A 20758-nucleotide genomic window follows, 5' to 3' on the forward strand; every position below is an offset into this window, starting at 1 on the left:
AGTAGTCCTGTATTGCTATCCTGATTGTTTTATGAGCTTTGGGTTGCACATATTTGTAGGTTGAGACACAAGTTGAAAGGAACCTAAGTAATGGGTTGCCTTAATAAAAATCGGTTATTGCCTAACATATCTGAACCGTCCACCCTTTTTTAAATCCTGGACAATGGGGAATAAATAAAAAATTCCTAGGCTTTGTTGGTGAAACTTCCGTTGGTGTTAACATCGCTTTAGAAGAGGTCAGGTAGTCATCTAAAGCCAAGTATCGTTATGGTTTTCTAAGATTGAGTTATCTCCAGCACCTTCAAAACTTTAATATTGTGCAGAAATTTAGGTAAGCTGATATGCCTGTGACACTTCATCCTTTGAAATTCGCTTTGAAGTTCGCAGTATGTTGAATTTCTTAATTTAACATCGTTAATTAATTTTAACGTTTCTAAGAAGATGATTTACTGCCTCATTTGATATGACAAATCTTGATCCGTTGATGGATTACATCAGGACTTTGAACTACTTTGAAGGTCACCTAGTTTTAAAAATATCTGAACAGATTTGAACCGAAGTAGGTTGGTCAAAGGCTTGTTAAAGAGCCTAATGTAAATCATCAATACAAAAATAATTACATCTGCTGTCTATCGCTCTTTCACGCTAAAACATCAGAAACAAATGAAGGAAAAAAATAAATAAATTGAATAAATTGTATTTCAATATTATTAATTTATAGATCCAATCACTCCTATTTTTTACACTTTAGTTAAATAATTATAATTCTTTGGTCATCATCGCCTATCAATTCATCATACTATCCGAACCGTAGTTCCTCATATCATTTCTCATATCGTAGTAGTTATCCTTGTACCCATAATTGCAATACTGAATAGGGGTACAATCGTTCGTATTCATATCTTCATAGCAGCGGTCCTCATACTCATTGTCAGGATACTCTTGGTAACCTTCGTTGTTCTGGTTGTCGTGGACGGTGTCTCTAGGAGGCTGGGCGTTTCGGCAGTTTGAAGAGTCGTTGGTAGAAGGGTTGACGTTCCATCGTTGGGATATCGCACAGCTGAGCGAACCTCCGTGCTGAAAGGCGAAGGGCCACGCCTGTAAGTAATGGGGAATTGTTAGCTTGCTTTATTAGAGGGTTAAAAGAACAGACCTATCTTAATCACGAGTTACTGTTAATTAAAGACACTTAAACATCATCTTAAAATAATGAGTCCCTATTTAAAAATGTTCAAGATCCACCTAAAGTTTATTATATTATATCTCTCTATTTTCTCCAAGGCGCCAAGACACCATTAGCTACTGTTTTTAATCGAACCACTAATGGAATTGGCAAGTAAGTGCATAGTTACATTATGACGAATAGTTCCTCCTCATACATTAATGACGTATAGTCAGACCACCCAATAAGCAAAATGTATTTATCAAGTTATGATGATCCGTTTATTGCGACTTGACCGCACTTTTTATGTTCAAACAAACAAAGTTGTTTTTTGACGAACATGTGTATCTCCAAACAAAACAGAGAAACTAGAAGGATGAGGATTAGAATATCAAAGGCACTTTTTAAATGGTAGAATTCTAATTTATCTCCAGTCTTCAAATAGGGTTCCACTGCTATAACAAATTCACAATAGCCGTTCGTTAGCTTAAAAGGAAAAATTGGTGGTAGAACTTGAGACAAACATATTTCTATGGCACAGAGTTCCTGCAAAGTTAACAAAATAGGGTGAAAGAAAAAAACCATTTTAACGTGAGTAGGTATGTAAAACACAACCTTCCCAATGGTCGTAATGAAGCAGTAAATAAGACAAAGGAACCAAGGAACAATAAAACTGGAGCATCTCTTTAACGTCCGGAGATAAACGTTATTTATACTCAGAACAGCTGCAAACTTTTGGTCAGCTCGTGTGCGCAGCGTAAAACTCTCCTGTTTATTGTTTTAACCTTTTTGTTTCTATGTATCTCCACCACTTGTACCGATATACTTTTTTGTTTGTTATTAGGAAGAAGGGTCGGAAAAGTGACTCTCATTTGAAGAAAAAATTTACATGTATTTATTTATTCCCCAAGTCAAGAGAGAACACACACGAAGTTTATAACCCTATGGTACAACCCGTTTTATGCCAAAAAATCTAAAAAGTATAAACAAAACAAGATGTTTTTGCACAAAAAAGCAATCGAAAGGTCTAGTTAATACCTACTAAATTGAATCCAACAATAATTTAAAACCAGAAAAAGTCCAATGCGTACCTATCGTTATGCTGCCCAGAAAAATTGCTAAACCACTAAATGAACGCAATGTTGTTCCAACAATAATTCCTATTTTGAAAAATGTTCCATCTTTAACGATGCGTTCACAAACAGTTAATCCGGCTTTCAATCAATTATGCGACCTTCGTGGAACGTGTTCACTAATCCCGCGACGACAGCGTTCGCGCTTCGGCGTTTAGCAAATGTCTTTTAGGCCTGCCACTAATTCATTGCGGGACAGACTCGTGCCCGCACGATTAAGGGGATGACAGCCATGACAGGGAATATATCGTGAACAATTATACGATTCACGCCTCCCTGATAAATGGACGGGTGCTAACTTTTTGTTGCGTTAAACTTGTCGCCACACCAACACTGATGAATATTCGATGTGGTTTTTTGTTTGGGTCTTCTAGTAGGTAGGTGATGCAAGTATAACAAAGAAATAATGACATTATGTTCTCCATTACTGGTCCTGGACTTAATCAGACCAGGTTTTAAAGGTTCTCTTAGACGAGACACAAGGAGATATCGTGGAAAGTAAATAGAACTTTCGCAAGATACATTGAAGTAGGTCATCCATAGAAGAGAAACATACGTACGACTACGATTTAATATTACTATTGCAAAGAACAGGTGGGATATGTACACGACCGATATTTATCGCTGAACACTTTTTGTTCTTTAATAATCTGCTATAAATAGCATAAATATTGGAAGACTTAGCAAAATACTGATTTTGTATGCAAATCTTTAATGTTACAAATGTAGGTACATTACATCTGGTGTTATTACTATAATTGTTTTCACTAAGCAAGTTTTTTTGACGAGTGTTTGTTGTTTGTGTGATTTTTTAGTTCTTGGCTAAAGGGAGATTTTATATCTTGCATTTTAGATGAAAAAACATGCTGTCTATAAAAGATCTACTGAATACCTATGTATTACGTTTTCATTTTTTTTTTTTTTTTTTTTAATTAGCCTATGCTGTCCCACTGCTGGGCAAAGGCCTCCCCCAAAGCCTTCCACTTTTCTTTATCCATCGCTGCTTGAGGCCAGTCCGAGAGGAAGCTGTCCAAGTCTTCCCTCCAGCGTTTCCTTGGTCTCCCTCTCGGTCGCCTTCCATCCTCCGGGATCCACTTTGTGGTAATATTGGCCCACTTGTCCGGGTGCATTCGACAGATGTGACCCGCCCAATCCCACTTCAACTTTGCAGACTTATTGCCCACATCGAGTATGCCCGTCTTGGACCGGAAAATGGTGTTGCGTATCCGGTCGCTAAGCCGTATGTTGAGCAGGCTACGCTCCATGCTTCTTTGGCAAACTTTTAGCCTGGACTTCTGAGATTCGGTCAAAGACCAAGTCTGAGCGCCGTAGGTTAGGATGGGCAGAATACACATGTCGACTAGTTTTCGCTTCAGCGATAAAGGGAGCTCACCCTTCATAAGCGACTTCATGGACCAGTAGCTCTTCCAGGCGTTTTCGATCCGTCGATCGATTTCCTTGTCTTGCCTGTTTTCGAAGGACACTAACTGGCCCAAGTAGATGTGTTATGGACCAAGTGATAAATTGGGCAGTATACATAATGCCCGGTCATTATGAATAATGCCCAATTTGAGAGTGCAATTTGATAATAATTATTCAAACAATCAAATTGACCGGGCACTATACATATTGCCCGTGACCTTTTGGGCAAAGTAATACAAACATATTTAATTTATTTTTTTTTATTGTTATTGACATTTAACTTAAAATAAACTAAATATAACACATCCCATATCAATTGACAGAGCATAGAAGTAAGCATGCAACATGCAGCAAGCATGGCTTCTGTCACGGCTCCGGCGCTGCGGGGCTCCGGCGGTCCCATGCGAGCATGGGACTGCCTCGCCCCTCCGCGCCTACGCGGTTTTGAATTGCACTCTAGGGGTAGGGCAGACAAGACTACGTGGAGTCGGTTTTGCAGCGATTCGTTTTCGTCACTAAGTTCAGTTTTTAATACAATATTTTGAATCCAAATTAAATTCTAAAATAAAAAAAAACGAGCCAAGAAAAATGAGATCAAGAAAAATGAGGCCGAGTTAGTAAATTAGATGACAATTGTCCAATTAATAATTTTGTGGCTAGACTTATAATTTCCCATTAAAATAGAACATATACCTAATTTAAAACAATAATCATAAAATATGTAGCAAGTAACAGGATTTATTTATTAGAACAACTGCCACCCTCGCACCGCATAAAATATAGCTTTATTATCAAATTGCTCAACTATCATGTAGCAATATAATAATGCCCGTGCAATGTGATAAATAATGAAGTTAAGATAGTTATTAATCACTTGGCCCGATAAAGCTAGACATTATTCAAAATGCTCGGGCATTATAAATAATGCCCGAATTAATCACATGGTCCATAACAGATGTATTCGTCGACATGTTTACGTTTTCATAGAAATATTTAAAAATAACAATTTCTATGTATTCTATGTCATCATTAATTTATGTTATGTTCCTGCAATTTGTTTAAAAAAAGTAATCTAGATGATGAAAATGAAACCAGCACTGACAAATATTTACCAATCACGATCCCCTCTTCGCTCCGTAGCAAGTAACTCGTAGCAGATTTGCTACGAATATTCATTGAAGTTTACAGGGAGCGATTTTTTGCATCCCATTGTCATCCATTTAGCCAAATTTTCTTTTTATTAGGGTATCTCTCTCTAAATAAGTTATGTTTCAGTATGAATCCTCCTACAGAGGTATCCCATTGTGGGTCATCCCACAACATTGTGAGTAAATAATCCGCAATATAGTTCATAACTTATAATTTTGTGCGATTTTACCCTATTTTAACATAGAGATATATAGGTAGTTATCGGCACGGATATTGAGCCCTGATCTTCACTTGCGCAGAAGCGATTTATTGGTTTATTGCCTTATGTGTACAGTGCGCAAAGCGATCCCCGCTCTTCCGCCGAGAGCTCAATATCCGTGCCGACAACTATAAGTTACTTACCAGGCTAAGTGGGTGCGGCGGCGTATGCGCAGACCTGGGCTCGTGCAGCAAGGCTCGGAGGTGCGCTATGTAGGAGGCTGCCAGACGTAGCGTGTCCAGTTTAGACAGCTTCGTGTCTGCCGGCACCCAGGGCAGCGTGGTTTTCAGTCTGGAAGGTAAATTGTTGTTAGTAAGAAAGTTACATAGGTGGATGTACGCCGATAAGAATTTCACATTAAACCTATTTATTTTTTATGTGGATGTTGTCGGCCCAGCAAAAAGAGCTGAATATTAAGACACACATTCTTTAAACATTTGAGACAAACTTTAATCGTCCGTGGGACACCTACTTTCTAACAGGGTGTGGAAAATAGTCTCTTGAGACGCGGGTGAAACCAGTGAAACTGCAGGAGTAAAAAATAATTTCCACATCTTATGCACTGATTAATAACGCACAATCAGATTGAATACCCGAAAAATCTATCTATAGTGCTTATGGTCTATAGAGACAGTCTTTAGAGATCCCACAGTTTCCAGTTAGGAAAATTACTTACTTGTTCATTAGTATTCCTTACGAGAACCTAATAAAGCACTTCAACAGCCTCAGCCTGTTTGGCCCCTGAAGAAATCTATTGTCCGACGGGCTACTTACATTATTTGGCAAGAAAGCTTAGCTATAGCCCAGACTATTAGGTAGGTGCCTTCCCAATTGGTTTACCAGTTTCGTATTTCCATACTTAATACACATTCTTCGCTATACCTACCCTCACTCATTATAAGACCCGTGCAAATTCATCAGCGAATACTTAATTAATTAAAGTATGTAGTTACCTGCAAAATGCTTTAGAAAGAACTCTCATTCTTGCCCTCTCCCGTGCGTTTGCGGCATTTCTGTGTTGAGGCTCTTGTGAACTCCGACCTAGGGATAATGAATAATGGTTTAAGTTTAAGTAGGCACCTACTTGGCGACACTGTAAAACTGAGGTATACCGTACCACGAGTCAAGTAAAAACGTAAAATTCTTGATTTAAATTCACAAAACACGCAATGTTAATTATTTATTAATTCCTTCGTATTTATTTCTTTCAATTTTCTTTTGGACTGAATTTTCATATAGGTAAGTAATTTAATAAATAACTGTCTAAATAAATGGACTTTCAAATTCTTTAAAAAAAGTATTTTTAACTTGAAATATCGCTTTATTTTCTTGAAAATCTCACCTGAATTTGATTGAGTATCATCAAAAAAGAAGTCATCATCATCACCATCTTCTGTTCTTTTCTCGACCGGCGGGGATCGATTCACTCGTTTTCTAGGCATTTTGTTTATTGCACTAATTATATCACTGTCACTACACTACCACATATTTTAAATTTCGAACCGAAGAATGTTAGGGGTGGGTGCCCTCTTGTCTACCGGCGTGACGTTTATCATTTGAGCGGCGCGAGCGCAAGGCGGGCGGCATGGTTCGTTGGGCGGCGCCAAAACTCGCCCCTCCCGAACAAGAAGTCAGGATTACTGGTCGACTAATGAACGATGGTTTACGCAAGATACATAGCACATCGTTTTGGTATGTTTTTGTATAGGTACTTCTAATAGCCCATGGTTGTGAAACACTAGCTTTATTGAGCGGGTCAATTTCTATTTATTTAATTCCAGGAAGCTGTTATGTTAAGATATCAACCAGATCTTAACAAATAAATATAACTACAGGTAAATGATGCCGATAACTATGGCTACAGATTTTTAAGTTACCTTTTCTATTAACATAGTTAAAAGACCTATGCTACGTTCTTGTAAGTTTGACGACTACAAATCAAAAGATCCCAGTTGGGTGCCAGGATTATTTGAAAGACTTATGTAAGTACGCACAGCCATGGAACGTATAACAAAAATGATTGCGAATGTATGTTAGGATTTTAATCATTTTGCTATCGTCACAGTAACAGTTTGTTTAACAGTTTGTCGTACCTATACCCACTTCCATCTCAAAAATATATTGCACAACCGCTCCCTCTTAAAAAAATATTTTTATTTAAATTAATTCCTAAAATGACTAATGTAATCAAAACCCACAAAAGTGTGAAGCAATTAGCGCCGTCGAAGAGTTCTCACAAAAAGTTTGTCAGAATGCCGCGCGGGTCACACTTCCGTGACACTCAATACTTTTGGAATAATTCCACCCTGACACACACGTGCTATGCAGACGAACCCTTGCGTCACCGTGATGCCCTGAGGAATGTTTGGTAAATTCCTATTTAAAAGTAAAAAAAAATACCTAAAAGCTGATAGAGCAGTCTCGTCATAATCTTTGCGGCAAAAACTTGTTAAAATGTAGGTAGGTACAGCTTCCTTTAAAAACAAATTAGGAAGGTGTATGTATCCTTCTTACAAATAAATTCACAGTTTACAGATTAAGTAGGTACTAAACTAAACTTTCGAGTTCGGCCAAGTTTTAGAAAAGTTACAGGGCTTGGCAGAGAACAATCTCTTCATTACTATTTTGATGCTCATATCCAAAGCATCCAAAATCAGACAACAGGTGAAAAAATTCAGCGTGCAACAATTGACCTTTCGCTAATAAAAAACCAGAATCGCACAAGTACTGCATATCACTGGTGGTGATATCAGTAATTAAAAACATAAATATAATTGTTTCGTGTAATTTAAAGTTCATTATTAATTGGTGGTCGTCAGTCAGCCCTAATTGTGGAGATGATCGGCGGGGAACTCCAACTGTGCTGTGAGGTGTTAGACGAATTGCTGCAAATAGTATGCAGTTATGGTTGCTACGACTTATTTTAGATACCTATTAAAAAATATAATTACATGTTATTATTATATTAATCGTTTACATTTATTTAGGTAAGTACTCTGTAGTTATGGGTTATGTAGCTGTAGCTATCGACTTATGGTTAGTTTACGTTAATTTTACTTAAACCATCGGAGAGCATGATGAGTGAAGTTAACTTATAGTTACAATTATTTAAATTACAATAAATGTAAGAAATAAAGTCAAATTCAAAGTCTAACCACGACCTTTCGGCAGTTTTTTTTTATCATTAAAAGACCAAAAAAAGTCTTCCTTTAATTCAAACAGGTGGGCTGTACCCAGATGCTACGAGATTATTTTTGAAGATCTAACGAAGTACATATTTCCAATAAAAAAGTAATTGTTGAAAAACTAATTTTCTTACGACGATTTGGTAGCAACCCTACATAGTCCAGGTGGCGTATATCAAAGCATTGAATTTAACCGCTCCGACGAAAAGTGATTCGTTTTAAGCGCCGTACAGTGTGACTTACGATGCTACTGTTTACTCAACTAATATTATTCTTTGTTCCACTTACACGCATACAATTAATAACGATATCTCTTAAAGAAAATCTGAAGAATTTATGGGCTTTTGAATAAATATGATGGTATCTTATCGCATTTACTAGACTGGAATTTCTATTGCGTAGATTTGTTACGGCTTAAGCCTGAAGCGAGATTACACTTAGGTTTAACCAACTACGGTAAGGTGTTACCGGTCATATGTTGCTAAACTTTGTTGTCTCCTCCGATCTTCGGTTAGAACTATATGTAGCCTTTAACATAGCGGCGACGGCTACACCCAGGACTTAGGTGCAGCTGCACACCCGTGGCTAAAGTTTGAAGTAAGTAACCTATTTCTCATTAGTTAGAGCTAGGTTATCGATGCAGTTAAGCATTTTGGCTCTGTTTTGAGACCATTTTACTCCTTGTGACGAGTTCCTTCGTGTTTCGGAAGACACATTAAAGTGGCTCCAGGCTGTTATTTGGACATCTATATACTATATAGTGACAACTCAGATGGTCTGATAGACAGTTTTACCAACGGGTATCGGGATGGCCAGGATTGATGAGGTCACAAAGGCTGTCGCTCCATTCTTAACACTGTGGTATCCAGCTACATTTGATCAAGCTGGAAGCCGACCGTAACTTAGTATGACCTTATAGTAGTTATCTAATGTAGGAAAAATAAGTAGGCTTCAGAAAATCGGCGCACCCCTTTGATCCATCACAGCGGAATATTTCGTAGCCATTCATTAATTCATGAAGCACGTAATGGGAGGTTTACTTTTTGGGACTTAAAACAATAGTTCCCAAGAACTCGATAGATGGCGTTGTAACTACTAGGTACGTTACTGAACCTTTTCCAAAGTGAGAAGGTCTCTCGGGACATAGGGATAAGAATCTTAGTCGGTAAGATTCTACCGACTGACTGACGACTGACTTTACAAGATACTTTATTTGTATAAACATGGGTGCACATAGAATTATGCAGGTTGTTATACAAAATAATAAACGTAGCCATTCATGTTTGGCCTCTTAGGCGTACAAATCTTTTTCTTTTTAATAGGGAACGTTCTTAAACCTCCTTTTCTCCAAAGCTTTTCTCCGATAATTCCCTATTTTTCGCTTTAAGACCGCAAAATTATATGAAGTTGATAAAGGTATAATGCTCCATTCCCTGCAGTAACGTACCAAGATCAGTGTCACCTAGGCATCAGAAAAGTAAATAAGAGAAAAAAAAACTCATTCCGTTGAAACATAATCTCATTGTTAATTGCCAAACAGAAAACCTTTATTTTCTATGATTATTGTGTAGTGCATGTATGAGTGCATGGCAACATGCAGCTTGAAACGCCAAATCTATGACAGTGAATTCTGACGTTTATAGGGTTGTACATATTCGAAATGATACCGATGTCGACTAAAATATTTAACACTTAAATTAAGTGTTCGAGTTTTCTTTTCAGAAGTAGTGTTATTTAAAGTAACCAAATTTTGTCTTTCTGGTACTATAAAAATGAAGATATTATATCGTGTGTCTTTTTGTGTGTGTTCTGTGAAATAAACTTATAAATGGACTTTAAAATGTCTTGTAACGACAATTTCGTCATTATCATTACTAGACTTTTTATTTATTGATAATATAAATGCTCTGATCACACTCTTAACCCTGCAGAATTAAATACTTTCTGCTTGGGATTTATTTATCTTCATTGTGTGCAGGATGTAGGTAATGGATTCGTTTTGATTTGTTTCGATATCGATTTTATCGATAGCTTACAACACTATGAAGAAACCTTACGATTTACGAAATCGAACTAAAGTTGATGTGCTAAAATATTGTTTGTGGATCCTAAATAATATATTTTTCTATTGAATACGAGTTTGTAATAGGTATCAAAACAATAATTATGTTTCAAAAATAAATAACAGTTCAGCTATTTCGCAAGCAAGTGCCGTAATAAGAAGCTTGCGTGAGAAATAAAAAATGTTACCGGGAATTGGGGTTTTTGGAACTGGGGCTATTGCAAAGGTTTTGGTGCCATTTTTAAGAGAAAAAGGATTTCCAGTTGAAGCCATATGGGGAGTGACTCTACAGGAAGCAGAATTAGCTGCTAAAGAGCTTAAAATCCCGTTTTTTACAAATAAAATTGACGATGTTTTGTTGAAGAAGAATGTCAGCCTCGTATTTATTGTTTGTGCGCCGAATTTGCACGCCCAAATATCAGTAAAGGCACTGGGAATAGGCAAGCATGTTGTTTGCGACAAACCAGCGGGGCTGTGCCAGGCAGAGGCCCTCAAAATGGTGCGTGCTGCTCAGTACTATCCTACTCTGATATCCATAGTCAATCATTCCTTGCGTTTCTTGCCCGCATTTAGTCACATGAAGAAGTCTATTCAAGATGGCTATTTGGGGAACCCTGATGAACTCACCTTGATTGATGTGAGAGTGCAGATGGGTCCGCTCATAAGTGACACCTACAACTGGTTGTGTGATGATACTATGGGAGGAGGTACACTAACATTAGTTGGTAGTCATGTTATAGATCTAGTATCATATCTGACCGGCCAGAAAGTAGTCAAAGTACATGGAGTTTTGAGGACTTTTGTAGAAGAAACTAGTAAAGTGAACGGTATAAGGAAGATAACCGCTCCAGATTTTTGTACATTCCAATTGCAAATGGATAAGGGTTTGTTAGTTACTGCTACATTGAATAATCACCTACCTGGGCCTTGTTTCAATCAGGAAATTTATGTGTGTAGCAAGAAGGGGTACCTGGTTGTGAAAGGTGGAGACCTCCATGGTAAATTACATAAATCTAATGGCAAGACCACAGAGGATGAAGGCAAGAGGCCTCATGATAAGGAAGAGGTCATATATGTTGATGTTGAAGATCTGAGCTGCGCTTCTAGTGTGGTACCTAAGCCTTACATAAAAGGGCTGTGTAAGATGATAAGTGCTTTAAAAGAGGCATTCCTACCTGTGAAGGAACAAATGGACTGGGTAAAAGAACCTGTAAAGTCTGCAGCAACATTTGAAGATGGACAAAGAGTACAAGCAACCATGGAGGCTTTACGTCAATCTAATGAGGATGGGTGTTGGACATCAGTACAACTCCTCACAGAGCCTCCAGACCCAAATCCGGCATTGTCAGCCGCTGTGAGACGCACTGCCATATCTCTACAATAGATTATGCATTTTAATGTATTGATATGCCATTATAATGTACCTTTTTTGTTGTTAGCGTGCTTTGTTGCATATAATTATAAGTCAAATAAGTACCTAGATAATAAGGTTTGATATCTGAAATTAACTCAGTATTACCTTTAAACATTATCCACAGTGTTTAGTCACAACAAGTTATTAATATGCTTAGCAATGTACTTATTAACATGTTATTTCAAGCTTGCCATGATTATGTAAATCTATTCATTCATTGTTCTTGTGCTGCACTTGGATTTAGTCTAAACTCACAAATAAGTCTGAAATTGAAATATTATAAAAGCAGAAGATACAGAAAGCGGACCCTGTCACAAGACAGGATAAACGCTAAGAATAAGAAGATAAAAGCAGATGTGTATTGGTTTGTATCTTTTTGTACAAAGGCTGAACCAATTGAGATTTAAATGGTGTATGAAGTAACTGTAACCAACCATACCATTCAGACCGCTTTTATTAGGGGTCTATATTTAGGGGATACCTACGGCAGAAAAAGCTAGATTTATTTTTATTTGAAAATGTAAAATATGTAATTCCTTTCTAATTACGATGCATGTCTACTTCTGTACAGATATTGTATTTACTGTGATTTAAATTAAAAATGTATTTCGGTTGTACAAAAGATGACTTGTGTGAAATACAATATTTTATACTACTACTTGATATTTTATTATTTTTGTGTGGTGTGTGAGAATGGTGGTCCTGCCACATTATGCAATTGCTGTCTTGAAGTTACATAATAAAAGAAATAGAATGATAACATAGGTGTGGCTATTTATTTAGTCACATTTGTTTCGCTGTTACTTTTTGGGTGTGGTACGTTGTTCAAGTGACTTTACAACACTAGAGAATAAAAGTATAGGCAGTCAAAACGACATGGTGTAAATTGCAGTCTTTGGAATTACAATTGTGTTGAACTAGTACTTTACTGCCAAAATAAACAGGAGGGTGACGCTTTGGAATGTGAACTTAGTTCAGTGCTTTAACATCATTTTATTAGCTGAGCTTATCAGTTTCTGATAAAGTTTGGTCAGTGGGTCGGTTTTTCATTTAGAAAACAATATGCACTTTGTTCCAGGTGAAATACTGTCGCAAATAGCATGCTGTAGATTATCACTTGGTGCAAGTATAGGTTATGTCAAACTAATGAGAATGGCATTGGCAGAAATTTGAGGTTATGTTGAATGATGAAATACTGAATTTAGGAGTAAAATGAATTAAGACATTATTTCCGTAACAAATTTATAATAAGAAATGCAAAGGAGATAACATTAATACCCCTCACAACATAGTAGCATATTACACAATCACAATGTTCATTCACTACATGTACTAAATTTTAACTAATATTAAACAGAATCAGAATCATAAACTAAAACTAGCACTAAATTCAGTTGTCGATCTTCGCCAAGATGTCGCTCTCTCTGAAGAGGTGGTACTCCTTATCATCATTTTCAAGAGAAACTTTGGTGCCGCCGTATTCTGGTAGGAGAACTTTGTCGCCAACCTTGACTAGCACTGGAATGAAGTCGCCGTTCTCTTTTCTGGAACCAGGACCGACCGCCACAACTTCTCCATGCAGGACTTTGGTCTGCGCCTTCTCGGGGATGACGATGCCGCCCGCGGTTTTTGTAACTGCTTCGGCCCTTTTAATAAGGACACGGTCGAGCAGAGGAATCAGGCGCTTTACTACGTTGCCGCTCATGTTGTCTGTTGTCAAGTTTTTCAGGGAAACAATTGAATCTGACTGTGAGCCTGCTCACCGATTCTAATCTAGAATATTCGAGCTCGTACACCGACCGGCGATCGTACAATTTTGACAATAGTTCATTCATCTCATTTTCTCCCCATGTGTCCGAGGTGTTGCCACTTGCCAGTTTGATTTTTGAAAATTTGAATTTCGATTGATTTTCCAAAAGAAAAACTTTCTGTAACGTCAGAAAGTTTTCTTAACAAAAAGTAATTAATATTTTATTTTATCAAAATACAAAACTTAAATGTAAATTGACTAAAAACTGAGCATTTTTAATATTGTTATAAGGGTATGCACTAACGACCTCTAGTGTCGAGTAGCAAACAGAATTTACCGTGTATTTGAAGTACACAAAATTAAAAATAGATGGCGCTCATTTTAACTATTCAGAAAAATATGTAGAATGGAAATAAATTCGGAAGTATTGCCTCATTGAAATCTATCTGGATTTAGTGAAGAATGCTAATTAACTATTTGAAAATAAATCAGTACTTAGTTCCTATAAAAATACAGAAGTCTCATCTCAGAAATTATAGTAACTAAAGTTGTATGGAACTAGATTTAGTAAATAATAAAATAATTATCTACGCTCCATTGAATCAATATTACAGCACTTATTATGTTTTTTTTAAATTCATATATTTTATCTACATACCTATAAAACGAAATCATCTGATGGTATAATTAATAAGCTTTGATTATTTTTTGCTGAATTCTCTGTATCTTACGTGTAGTGATTTTTAGTACTAAACTAGCTTCTGCCAGCGGTTTCACCCGCATCCCGTGGGAACTACTTCCCGTACCGGGATAAAAAGTAGCCTATAGCCTTCCTCGATAAATGGGCTATCTAACACTGAAAGAAATTTTCAAATCGGACCAGTAGTTCCTGAGATTAGCGCGTTCAAACAAACAAACAAACAAACTCTTCAGCTTTATAATATTAGTATAGATAGATTATGACACTTTCTATTTTGTTAACATTTGCACAACTGTTTTGTTAATCAGGTTCCACTTTGTTTACTTTATTACTTTTAACCAAAAACTTTTCTCGCATTTCGCATTTCGCATAGCGCCATCTATTTTTGTTAAATGTATCTACAACTTGTGTAGTTTTGTGTTATGTACATAGATGGTAATTCTACATGCTATATTGTCCGGTTTTCTTGACAAAGGAAAAGCCCGAACTCCAGCGTTGCACTGAAAAAATAAAAATTATAATAACAGTACCTAATTAATAAATAAAATGTGCCTTCGATTTATATTATTTGGTTACGAAATATTCGTCTATTCATTTCTTTCATTTAAATATTAGATTGATCAAAATATTCTCAGCTGTGCATAGATGTGGTAACCTATTCATTGTTTTTATAAATTGTTTTATTTATTCATAACTTTCAATTAGGTAGGTACTTCCCCTGAGATCAAGCTAAGCTTATCGGAACATCATACAAACAAACTAAAGCAGATTGTTTATTAATGTTTATATTAAACTGACTAATATGATTAACAATAAGCTCCATTGATTACGCACAGAATTTATATCGAATACTTTAGACGTTAGTGTCATTTGGGAACGCGCATGAGTCGTGTCCGCAATCATCAAGTACGCACTCAGTCCGCGGCGCCGTGACCGCCGGAGGAATGTGCGCCGGCGCCGGCCAGTCTCGGACACACCTGCGCGCGCACCAATTGTACACACAATCACGCCGCAACACCCACACACGTCTGCCATGCCCTGTACGGACGGCGAATAAACTCACTCCACACAAAAGAAGCTGAGCAGCGCTCGCGCATCGCGATTTATGGCCGCCTCCGCGCTTGCGCGGTCACATGAAAGCACAGACCGGCCCCGCCGCCATTGTCCAATGCGAATACACTTTGACGGCTCTTGAATACTTAATTGACACTTAATCACGCAACACGTACACGATACAGTATGAATTACTGAGGAAAACGCCAGCGAAGACACCTGAGAAACAATACTGACGTTTTATGGAGACGGGCATAAAGGCGGCAAGACTAGCTTTCATTTAGGTCTGCTGTTATACTGAACTTTATACCAATACAATACCTACATACCTACTCAAGACTAAGAAGTACTTATGTAAGGGATATAAAAAGAATACTTAAGTTTTTACATAAAATTATATCTTGAGCCGTTCAATATAATATATAACATGAATTAAGATTGATTACCTACCCGTTATTGTTTACCATAGGCTCCTGTATCTATTTATTCTAATTTCAATAGTATGCACCAAAACGGGATGCTTTTGTTCAAGATAAAAAACCAAAATAACAAAACAAAGAACCACAACATTAGACCAAATAAATACGCCAAATGAAAACCTTAAAGGCGCCGAATGTTCACACACATTAATTGTATTGCTACGTCCAATAAATAGATAAAATTGCCTCAAAGGAACCCGGGTATCTATAGAAGGCTGATTCAATGAATTATAATTCAAACACTTTTTGCTGGTCTGGAAAACCTTAAAAAGAAAAGATCGTGATCGGGTTCACACGCAGCACACGGGATTTCGCAAACTATTCACGTGTGCAGTGTAGGGTGTCCGTTTTGTATTGCCGAAAATACAAGATTAAGAAATAAGGTTTTTTTCTCGCAAGTATGTTTTCGGTTCGCCTAATCTGTTTTTGTATCGTGTTGGATGTTTATATAGATATTTTTATAGAAATAGATATTGGTTTTCAACAATTTTATCAGACCTGGGCGTGGTTAGAGAAACGCCCTCGTTGTTAAAAACCGTTTTATTTTTAATGCTTGGTAGAAAATAATTATCATAAAACAATAAACAGCATCAATGGAACCTAAGGAAAGTGAAAAACCATACACCTTTTTCAGTAAATAGCTGAATTACAATTTGGTGGAAACGCTCAATACTTAGTGATTTTTTTATTAGCTAACTCTGAAGAATGATTTTCTTGTAAAAAATAAGGATACAAAAAATTACTCAAATACCAAAATTTCGATATGCTTCCTCAAACATGGTTAAACTACGATAAAAAGTTGCGATAATAGCGCGGATGTTAAAAGCGTACAAAATAACACAACAAACATGGCATAACAGGGAACTCTGTATGGCCTTATATGAAATTGACCACGATACATTTGCGGTTAAGATAAATCTGGAGTTCTTTATGACGAGGAAATAAGGTTTAAAATCGTTTAATATGATGGAGATGAGGATGATGAAAGGGTTTGTGTTAAAGATCGTGGTCGGTTCTCACGACACAACGACGGAACACAGGTGCGCATCCGGCTATCTCGGCTGCGCGGGATTCGAATCAGTTTAGTGAAGCCTTCTAATTGTGGTGCCGAAACAAAGATCAATGATTTGAGTCAATGTTTGTTGGAATTTGGTAACTGGCTGGATTCATTAGTTTCAGATTTACTGTTAGTGAACGATCAAATTAACGGCTATTGCTATCTGTTATAGTAGTTTAAAATTATTATTATAGGTACATGATGATATTCAAGGATATACCCTCCGGTTGCTTTCTTAAATAAATTGTTAATCATCAACTAATTTACAATGTTTACTCCCTAATTGAAAAAAAGGATTGGCCATTGCTATTTGTTATTACGGCTGAAAATTGTATAAGAATATTTAAAACATATTATTATCCAGTTGTTTTCTTTAGGTATATTTTTAATTAGTAACTACATAATTAACAATACTAAAAGTAAAATTATAAAAATAGATTTTAACTAACTTAACAAAGCGCCATCTAGTTTCAACGTCACGAACTTTGTTCAATGTTAGAAAGGAGCTAGTGCACTGCCTTGATGCTGCCTTGCACTAGCACAAGCAGACAGATTTGAGGTTATACTAATGTCGAAAACAGCTGTGCAGTGGAAATAGTGTGATAAAATAATTGTGTTTATTTACACACCAACAAATATGTCGTCACAAGTGCTGGTAAACACCGAACAGGGTCAAATAACAGGGAAGGTGTTAAAGAACTTCGATGATTTTGAGTACTGTAGCTTCAAAGGCATTCCGTATGCAAAACCACCTATTGGCGAATTGAGATTTTCTGTAAGTGAATGATTGCACTATTTATTCGATTGTAATTTCACTATAAATTATGTAATTGCTTTAACCAATTCAGTTTCTTTTGTTTCTGTTTTGTTATAAGTTATTGTAAGACTGTTGTATAGATATTATTTTTTTCTACAATCAGACCACTTCCTTGTCATTTAAGACCGAGGCAAAGTGAATGTTGGTGTAGCTACTTGCCTCCTACTTAGGGCTGCCATCCGTCCGGGTTTCCCCGGATTTGTCCTCGTTTTGACCCCGTCCGGGGGACGTCCGGGCGGGTTTTCTAGAAGCGTCCGGGGAAAACCCGGACACTTCATGTAAGAAAGCGCCTCATTGAATGTAAGTATATGTTAATAGTAAATGGATTACAAAATAGGTATTATTTTTGTTTAAACAAAATCGTACTCGTTCGGGGAAAAAATGCGATTTACGCCAAATGTCCGGGTTTTTTTAATGTTTGTCCGGGTTTGGCGAAATTCGAGATGGCAGCCCTACTCCTACTGTACTTGATTCAGTACAAGAAACCTACCTTGATGCTATAATAAATATATTATGTAAGATAGTTTTATTCTTTGTATCTTTGTATATTGTAAAAGATAAACTTGTTTCGCTTATTTAAATAGAGCAAAAAAATACGAGGATTTGCTTTATCATGACAGAGATTGGCTGTTTGGTAACGTTGGTTTAAGATAAATACACAAATTATTAACTTGAAAATAATAACTTCGTGCCTGTAGTTAGTTAATTAGGTAATTGAAAGCATCTTATATTCTAATTACATTAGAAGCATGGTTGTCGTCATTTTAGATAAAAATAAACAGACAATTATTATGAGACCTAAAAATTATACATCTACTTAATTAATGTAGGTACTTTGTAAGATTTTATTGACAAACGATTTACAGACACTGTATTCTACATTTATGCTAGCCAAACATCTTATCTATCAATTATGCAATTCTTAAGATGTAAAGTATGTTCTTCATAACATATATGTATCTACCTATGTTTAGTTTGCGCCTTATTAAGATTTCCTAATCGTTTGTTTCTAGGCACCCCAGCCACCGGATCCATGGGTAGGAATCAGAGATGGCACCAAAGACTGCAACATATGTGCACAGTTCGATAAAGAAGAAAAAGCAGTAAAAGGAGATGAGGACTGCTTGTATTTAAATGTTTATACACCGATTTCCTTCATGAAGGGGGATAAATTATACCCCGTCATGGTGTTTCTTCACGGAGGCGGGTTCCTCTTTGGCAATGGTACGGACGACTCGGCGCACGGACCTGATTACCTGATTCACAAAAAAGTAGTAATCGTCAGTATCAACTATAGACTCGGAATACTTGGTTTTCTATCTTTAAACCATAAGGAGGCGCCAGGAAATATGGGCTTGAGAGACCAAGTTCAAGCATTGAAATGGGTACAGAAAAATATTTCGCGTTTCGGTGGTGATCCAAAAAATGTGACCATTTTTGGAATCAGCGCTGGTGCTGCGAGCGTCGAGTATCTGCTTCTGTCACCTATGGCTAAAGGTCTCTTCCACAAAGCTATTGCCCAGTCTGGGTCATCCCTATTGCATTGGGCTCACAACACCAACGTCCAACAGTTGGCCTATAAAATACCGATTCTCCACGGTAAAGTAATTACAGATGATGATCAGCTTTTAAAATACTTAAAAAGTTTGTCTACACATGATTTAATTACTGCGTCTATGATGGTTGTGTCGGCTGAAAAAGCGAAAGGAGGTCTTTACTTTGGTTTTGTGCCGACTATCGAACAACCTGGTAATTGGGAACCTTTCTTGAGCAAATCTCCATACGACTTGTTAGCTAAAGGAGAATTTCATAAAGTACCGTACATGACAGGATTCTGCTCACGAGAGGGACTCCTCATGATATCACACAATAAACCAACATTAGAGAAGTTTATAAACGATAAAGTTTTCGTGGATTATTTCCCATTTGACCTGGATGTGCCGGAGAAAATAGATACAGAATTGAGACTGAAGGGAAATTATATGGAAGCTGAGAAATTATACCCTGATGAAGATGCATATGCGATTGATTTCTTTTCTGATGTCGACTTCATAGGTGGCATTTATGTGGCTGCAACTTTAATAGCTAAACACAACTCTCCTGTGTTTATGTATGAGTTTGCTTATGATGGAGGTTTGAATTATATCAAGAAATGTTACAACATTGACCGTAAGGGAGCGTGTCATGGAGATGATGGGGGCTATATAGTCAAGAGTGCTAAATTAACCGGGCCCGTCACAGACCGAGACACATTCGTGAGGAATACTATGAACCAAATGTGGGTGAACTTCGCTCGTTGCGGGTGAGTTTCTTGAAATCTTAGATCTACTTATCTCGCATCTGAAGGCATTATCAGTAGTTCTAAAAATAAAGTCAACTGTGTGATTTTCTAAAATGATTTTCAAGATGATGAAATATGTAATATTTGAATTTAATCTATAGTGAAGTGTTTTCAATACTTTATTTTGCGTTTTCAGAGACCCATCACCAAGACTAGACTTTCTGATAACAACGAAATGGGAGCCCATAGCTGACACTGGGATTGCTTGTCTAGTGATTGATAAAACCATGACAATGAAGTATGAAGTCTACCCAGAGAGGATGAAGGTCTTTGAAGAGATCTATGAAAAGAAATGTAAAACCAGCAGTTAAAAAGACAAATGTCTCACTGTAATATTTTTTTTATACGTACTATGCATTAAGTGTCACTAAAATATAAACGTGCATACAAAACTGAATCTATGTAATTTTTATACTCGAAATATATGTATAAAATGTATAGAAGCTGTTGTTTTATTTTGGTGTGTTTAGTCAGCGTTACTCGTTTTTTAGAGACGGTTCCTGAAAATTATTGCATTGGTTAATGTTGCCAGGTTTCGTATCGTATTCCTATAATTATTTTATCTGGGTACGGAATAAGTTTCCCCGGGACGCGGACTGAAACTGCGGGGAAACAGCTAGTAATTTATATCAATTAACTTAGTATGTCCAACAGGCTGTAAAAGGGCCTTGTGATGCAACACCAAAGGCAAATCATTTCAGTATCCACTTGGTACAGTGGAAGTAATGTTGGTTGCGGGGGCGCAGTGGCCCGACCAGCATTCAACCGAGTCGCA

General features: G+C 37.0%; 4 protein-coding genes across 4 annotated transcripts; 2 read left to right on the forward strand and 2 right to left on the reverse strand.

Annotated features, from left to right (window-relative positions):
• Positions 1 to 750: 750 nt before the first annotated feature.
• Positions 751 to 6764, reverse strand: LOC110370130 (neurogenic differentiation factor 1). The gene is made up of 4 exons (XM_021325860.3): positions 6468 to 6764; positions 6079 to 6166; positions 5269 to 5416; positions 751 to 1098 (listed from the first exon to the last, which is right to left on the reverse strand). Exons 1-4 carry the CDS (start codon positions 6565 to 6567, stop codon positions 787 to 789), a joined length of 648 nt encoding a protein of 215 aa, XP_021181535.3. The 5' UTR covers positions 6568 to 6764; the 3' UTR covers positions 751 to 786.
• Positions 6765 to 10344: 3580 nt separating this feature from the next.
• LOC110370160 (glucose-fructose oxidoreductase domain-containing protein 1) lies at positions 10345 to 12442 on the forward strand. The gene has a single exon (XM_021325893.3). It carries the CDS (start codon positions 10554 to 10556, stop codon positions 11754 to 11756), a length of 1203 nt encoding a protein of 400 aa, XP_021181568.3. The 5' UTR covers positions 10345 to 10553; the 3' UTR covers positions 11757 to 12442.
• Positions 12443 to 13011: 569 nt separating this feature from the next.
• Positions 13012 to 13638, reverse strand: LOC110370204 (10 kDa heat shock protein, mitochondrial). Its single transcript, XM_021325950.3, has one exon. The coding sequence runs from the start codon at positions 13489 to 13491 to the stop codon at positions 13177 to 13179; it is 315 nt and encodes a 104-aa protein (XP_021181625.1). The 5' UTR covers positions 13492 to 13638; the 3' UTR covers positions 13012 to 13176.
• A 3718-nt stretch (positions 13639 to 17356) lies between these two features.
• LOC110370161 (juvenile hormone esterase) lies at positions 17357 to 20421 on the forward strand. Its single transcript, XM_021325894.3, has 3 exons — positions 17357 to 17600; positions 18656 to 19944; positions 20120 to 20421. Exons 1-3 carry the CDS (start codon positions 17463 to 17465, stop codon positions 20292 to 20294), a joined length of 1602 nt encoding a protein of 533 aa, XP_021181569.3. The 5' UTR covers positions 17357 to 17462; the 3' UTR covers positions 20295 to 20421.
• The last annotated feature ends 337 nt before the right edge of the window (positions 20422 to 20758 follow it).

Source organism: Helicoverpa armigera, chromosome 11 (assembly GCF_030705265.1).
Source record: "Helicoverpa armigera isolate CAAS_96S chromosome 11, ASM3070526v1, whole genome shotgun sequence".
Classification (NCBI taxonomy): domain Eukaryota; kingdom Metazoa; phylum Arthropoda; class Insecta; order Lepidoptera; family Noctuidae; genus Helicoverpa; species Helicoverpa armigera.

Bases quoted from the DNA above. Each gene is read 5' to 3' on its own strand.
- LOC110370130 (XM_021325860.3), bottom strand. From the start codon at position 6,567: ATGCCTAGAAAACGAGTGAATCGATCCCCGCCGGTCGAGAAAAGAACA. The intron at 5,417-6,078 runs GTAACTACATAC...TTTACCTTCCAG, and splicing joins CTTTCTAAAGCATTTTGCAG to ACTGAAAACCACGCTGCCCT. The intron at 1,099-5,268 runs GTAAGTAACTTA...CATTACTTACAG, and splicing joins CGCCGCACCCACTTAGCCTG to GCGTGGCCCTTCGCCTTTCA.
- LOC110370160 (XM_021325893.3), top strand. From the start codon at position 10,554: ATGTTACCGGGAATTGGGGTTTTTGGAACTGGGGCTATTGCAAAGGTT.
- LOC110370204 (XM_021325950.3), bottom strand. From the start codon at position 13,491: ATGAGCGGCAACGTAGTAAAGCGCCTGATTCCTCTGCTCGACCGTGTC.
- LOC110370161 (XM_021325894.3), top strand. From the start codon at position 17,463: ATGTCGTCACAAGTGCTGGTAAACACCGAACAGGGTCAAATAACAGGG. The intron at 17,601-18,655 runs GTAAGTGAATGA...GTTTGTTTCTAG, and splicing joins TTGGCGAATTGAGATTTTCT to GCACCCCAGCCACCGGATCC. The intron at 19,945-20,119 runs GTGAGTTTCTTG...TTGCGTTTTCAG, and splicing joins GTGAACTTCGCTCGTTGCGG to AGACCCATCACCAAGACTAG.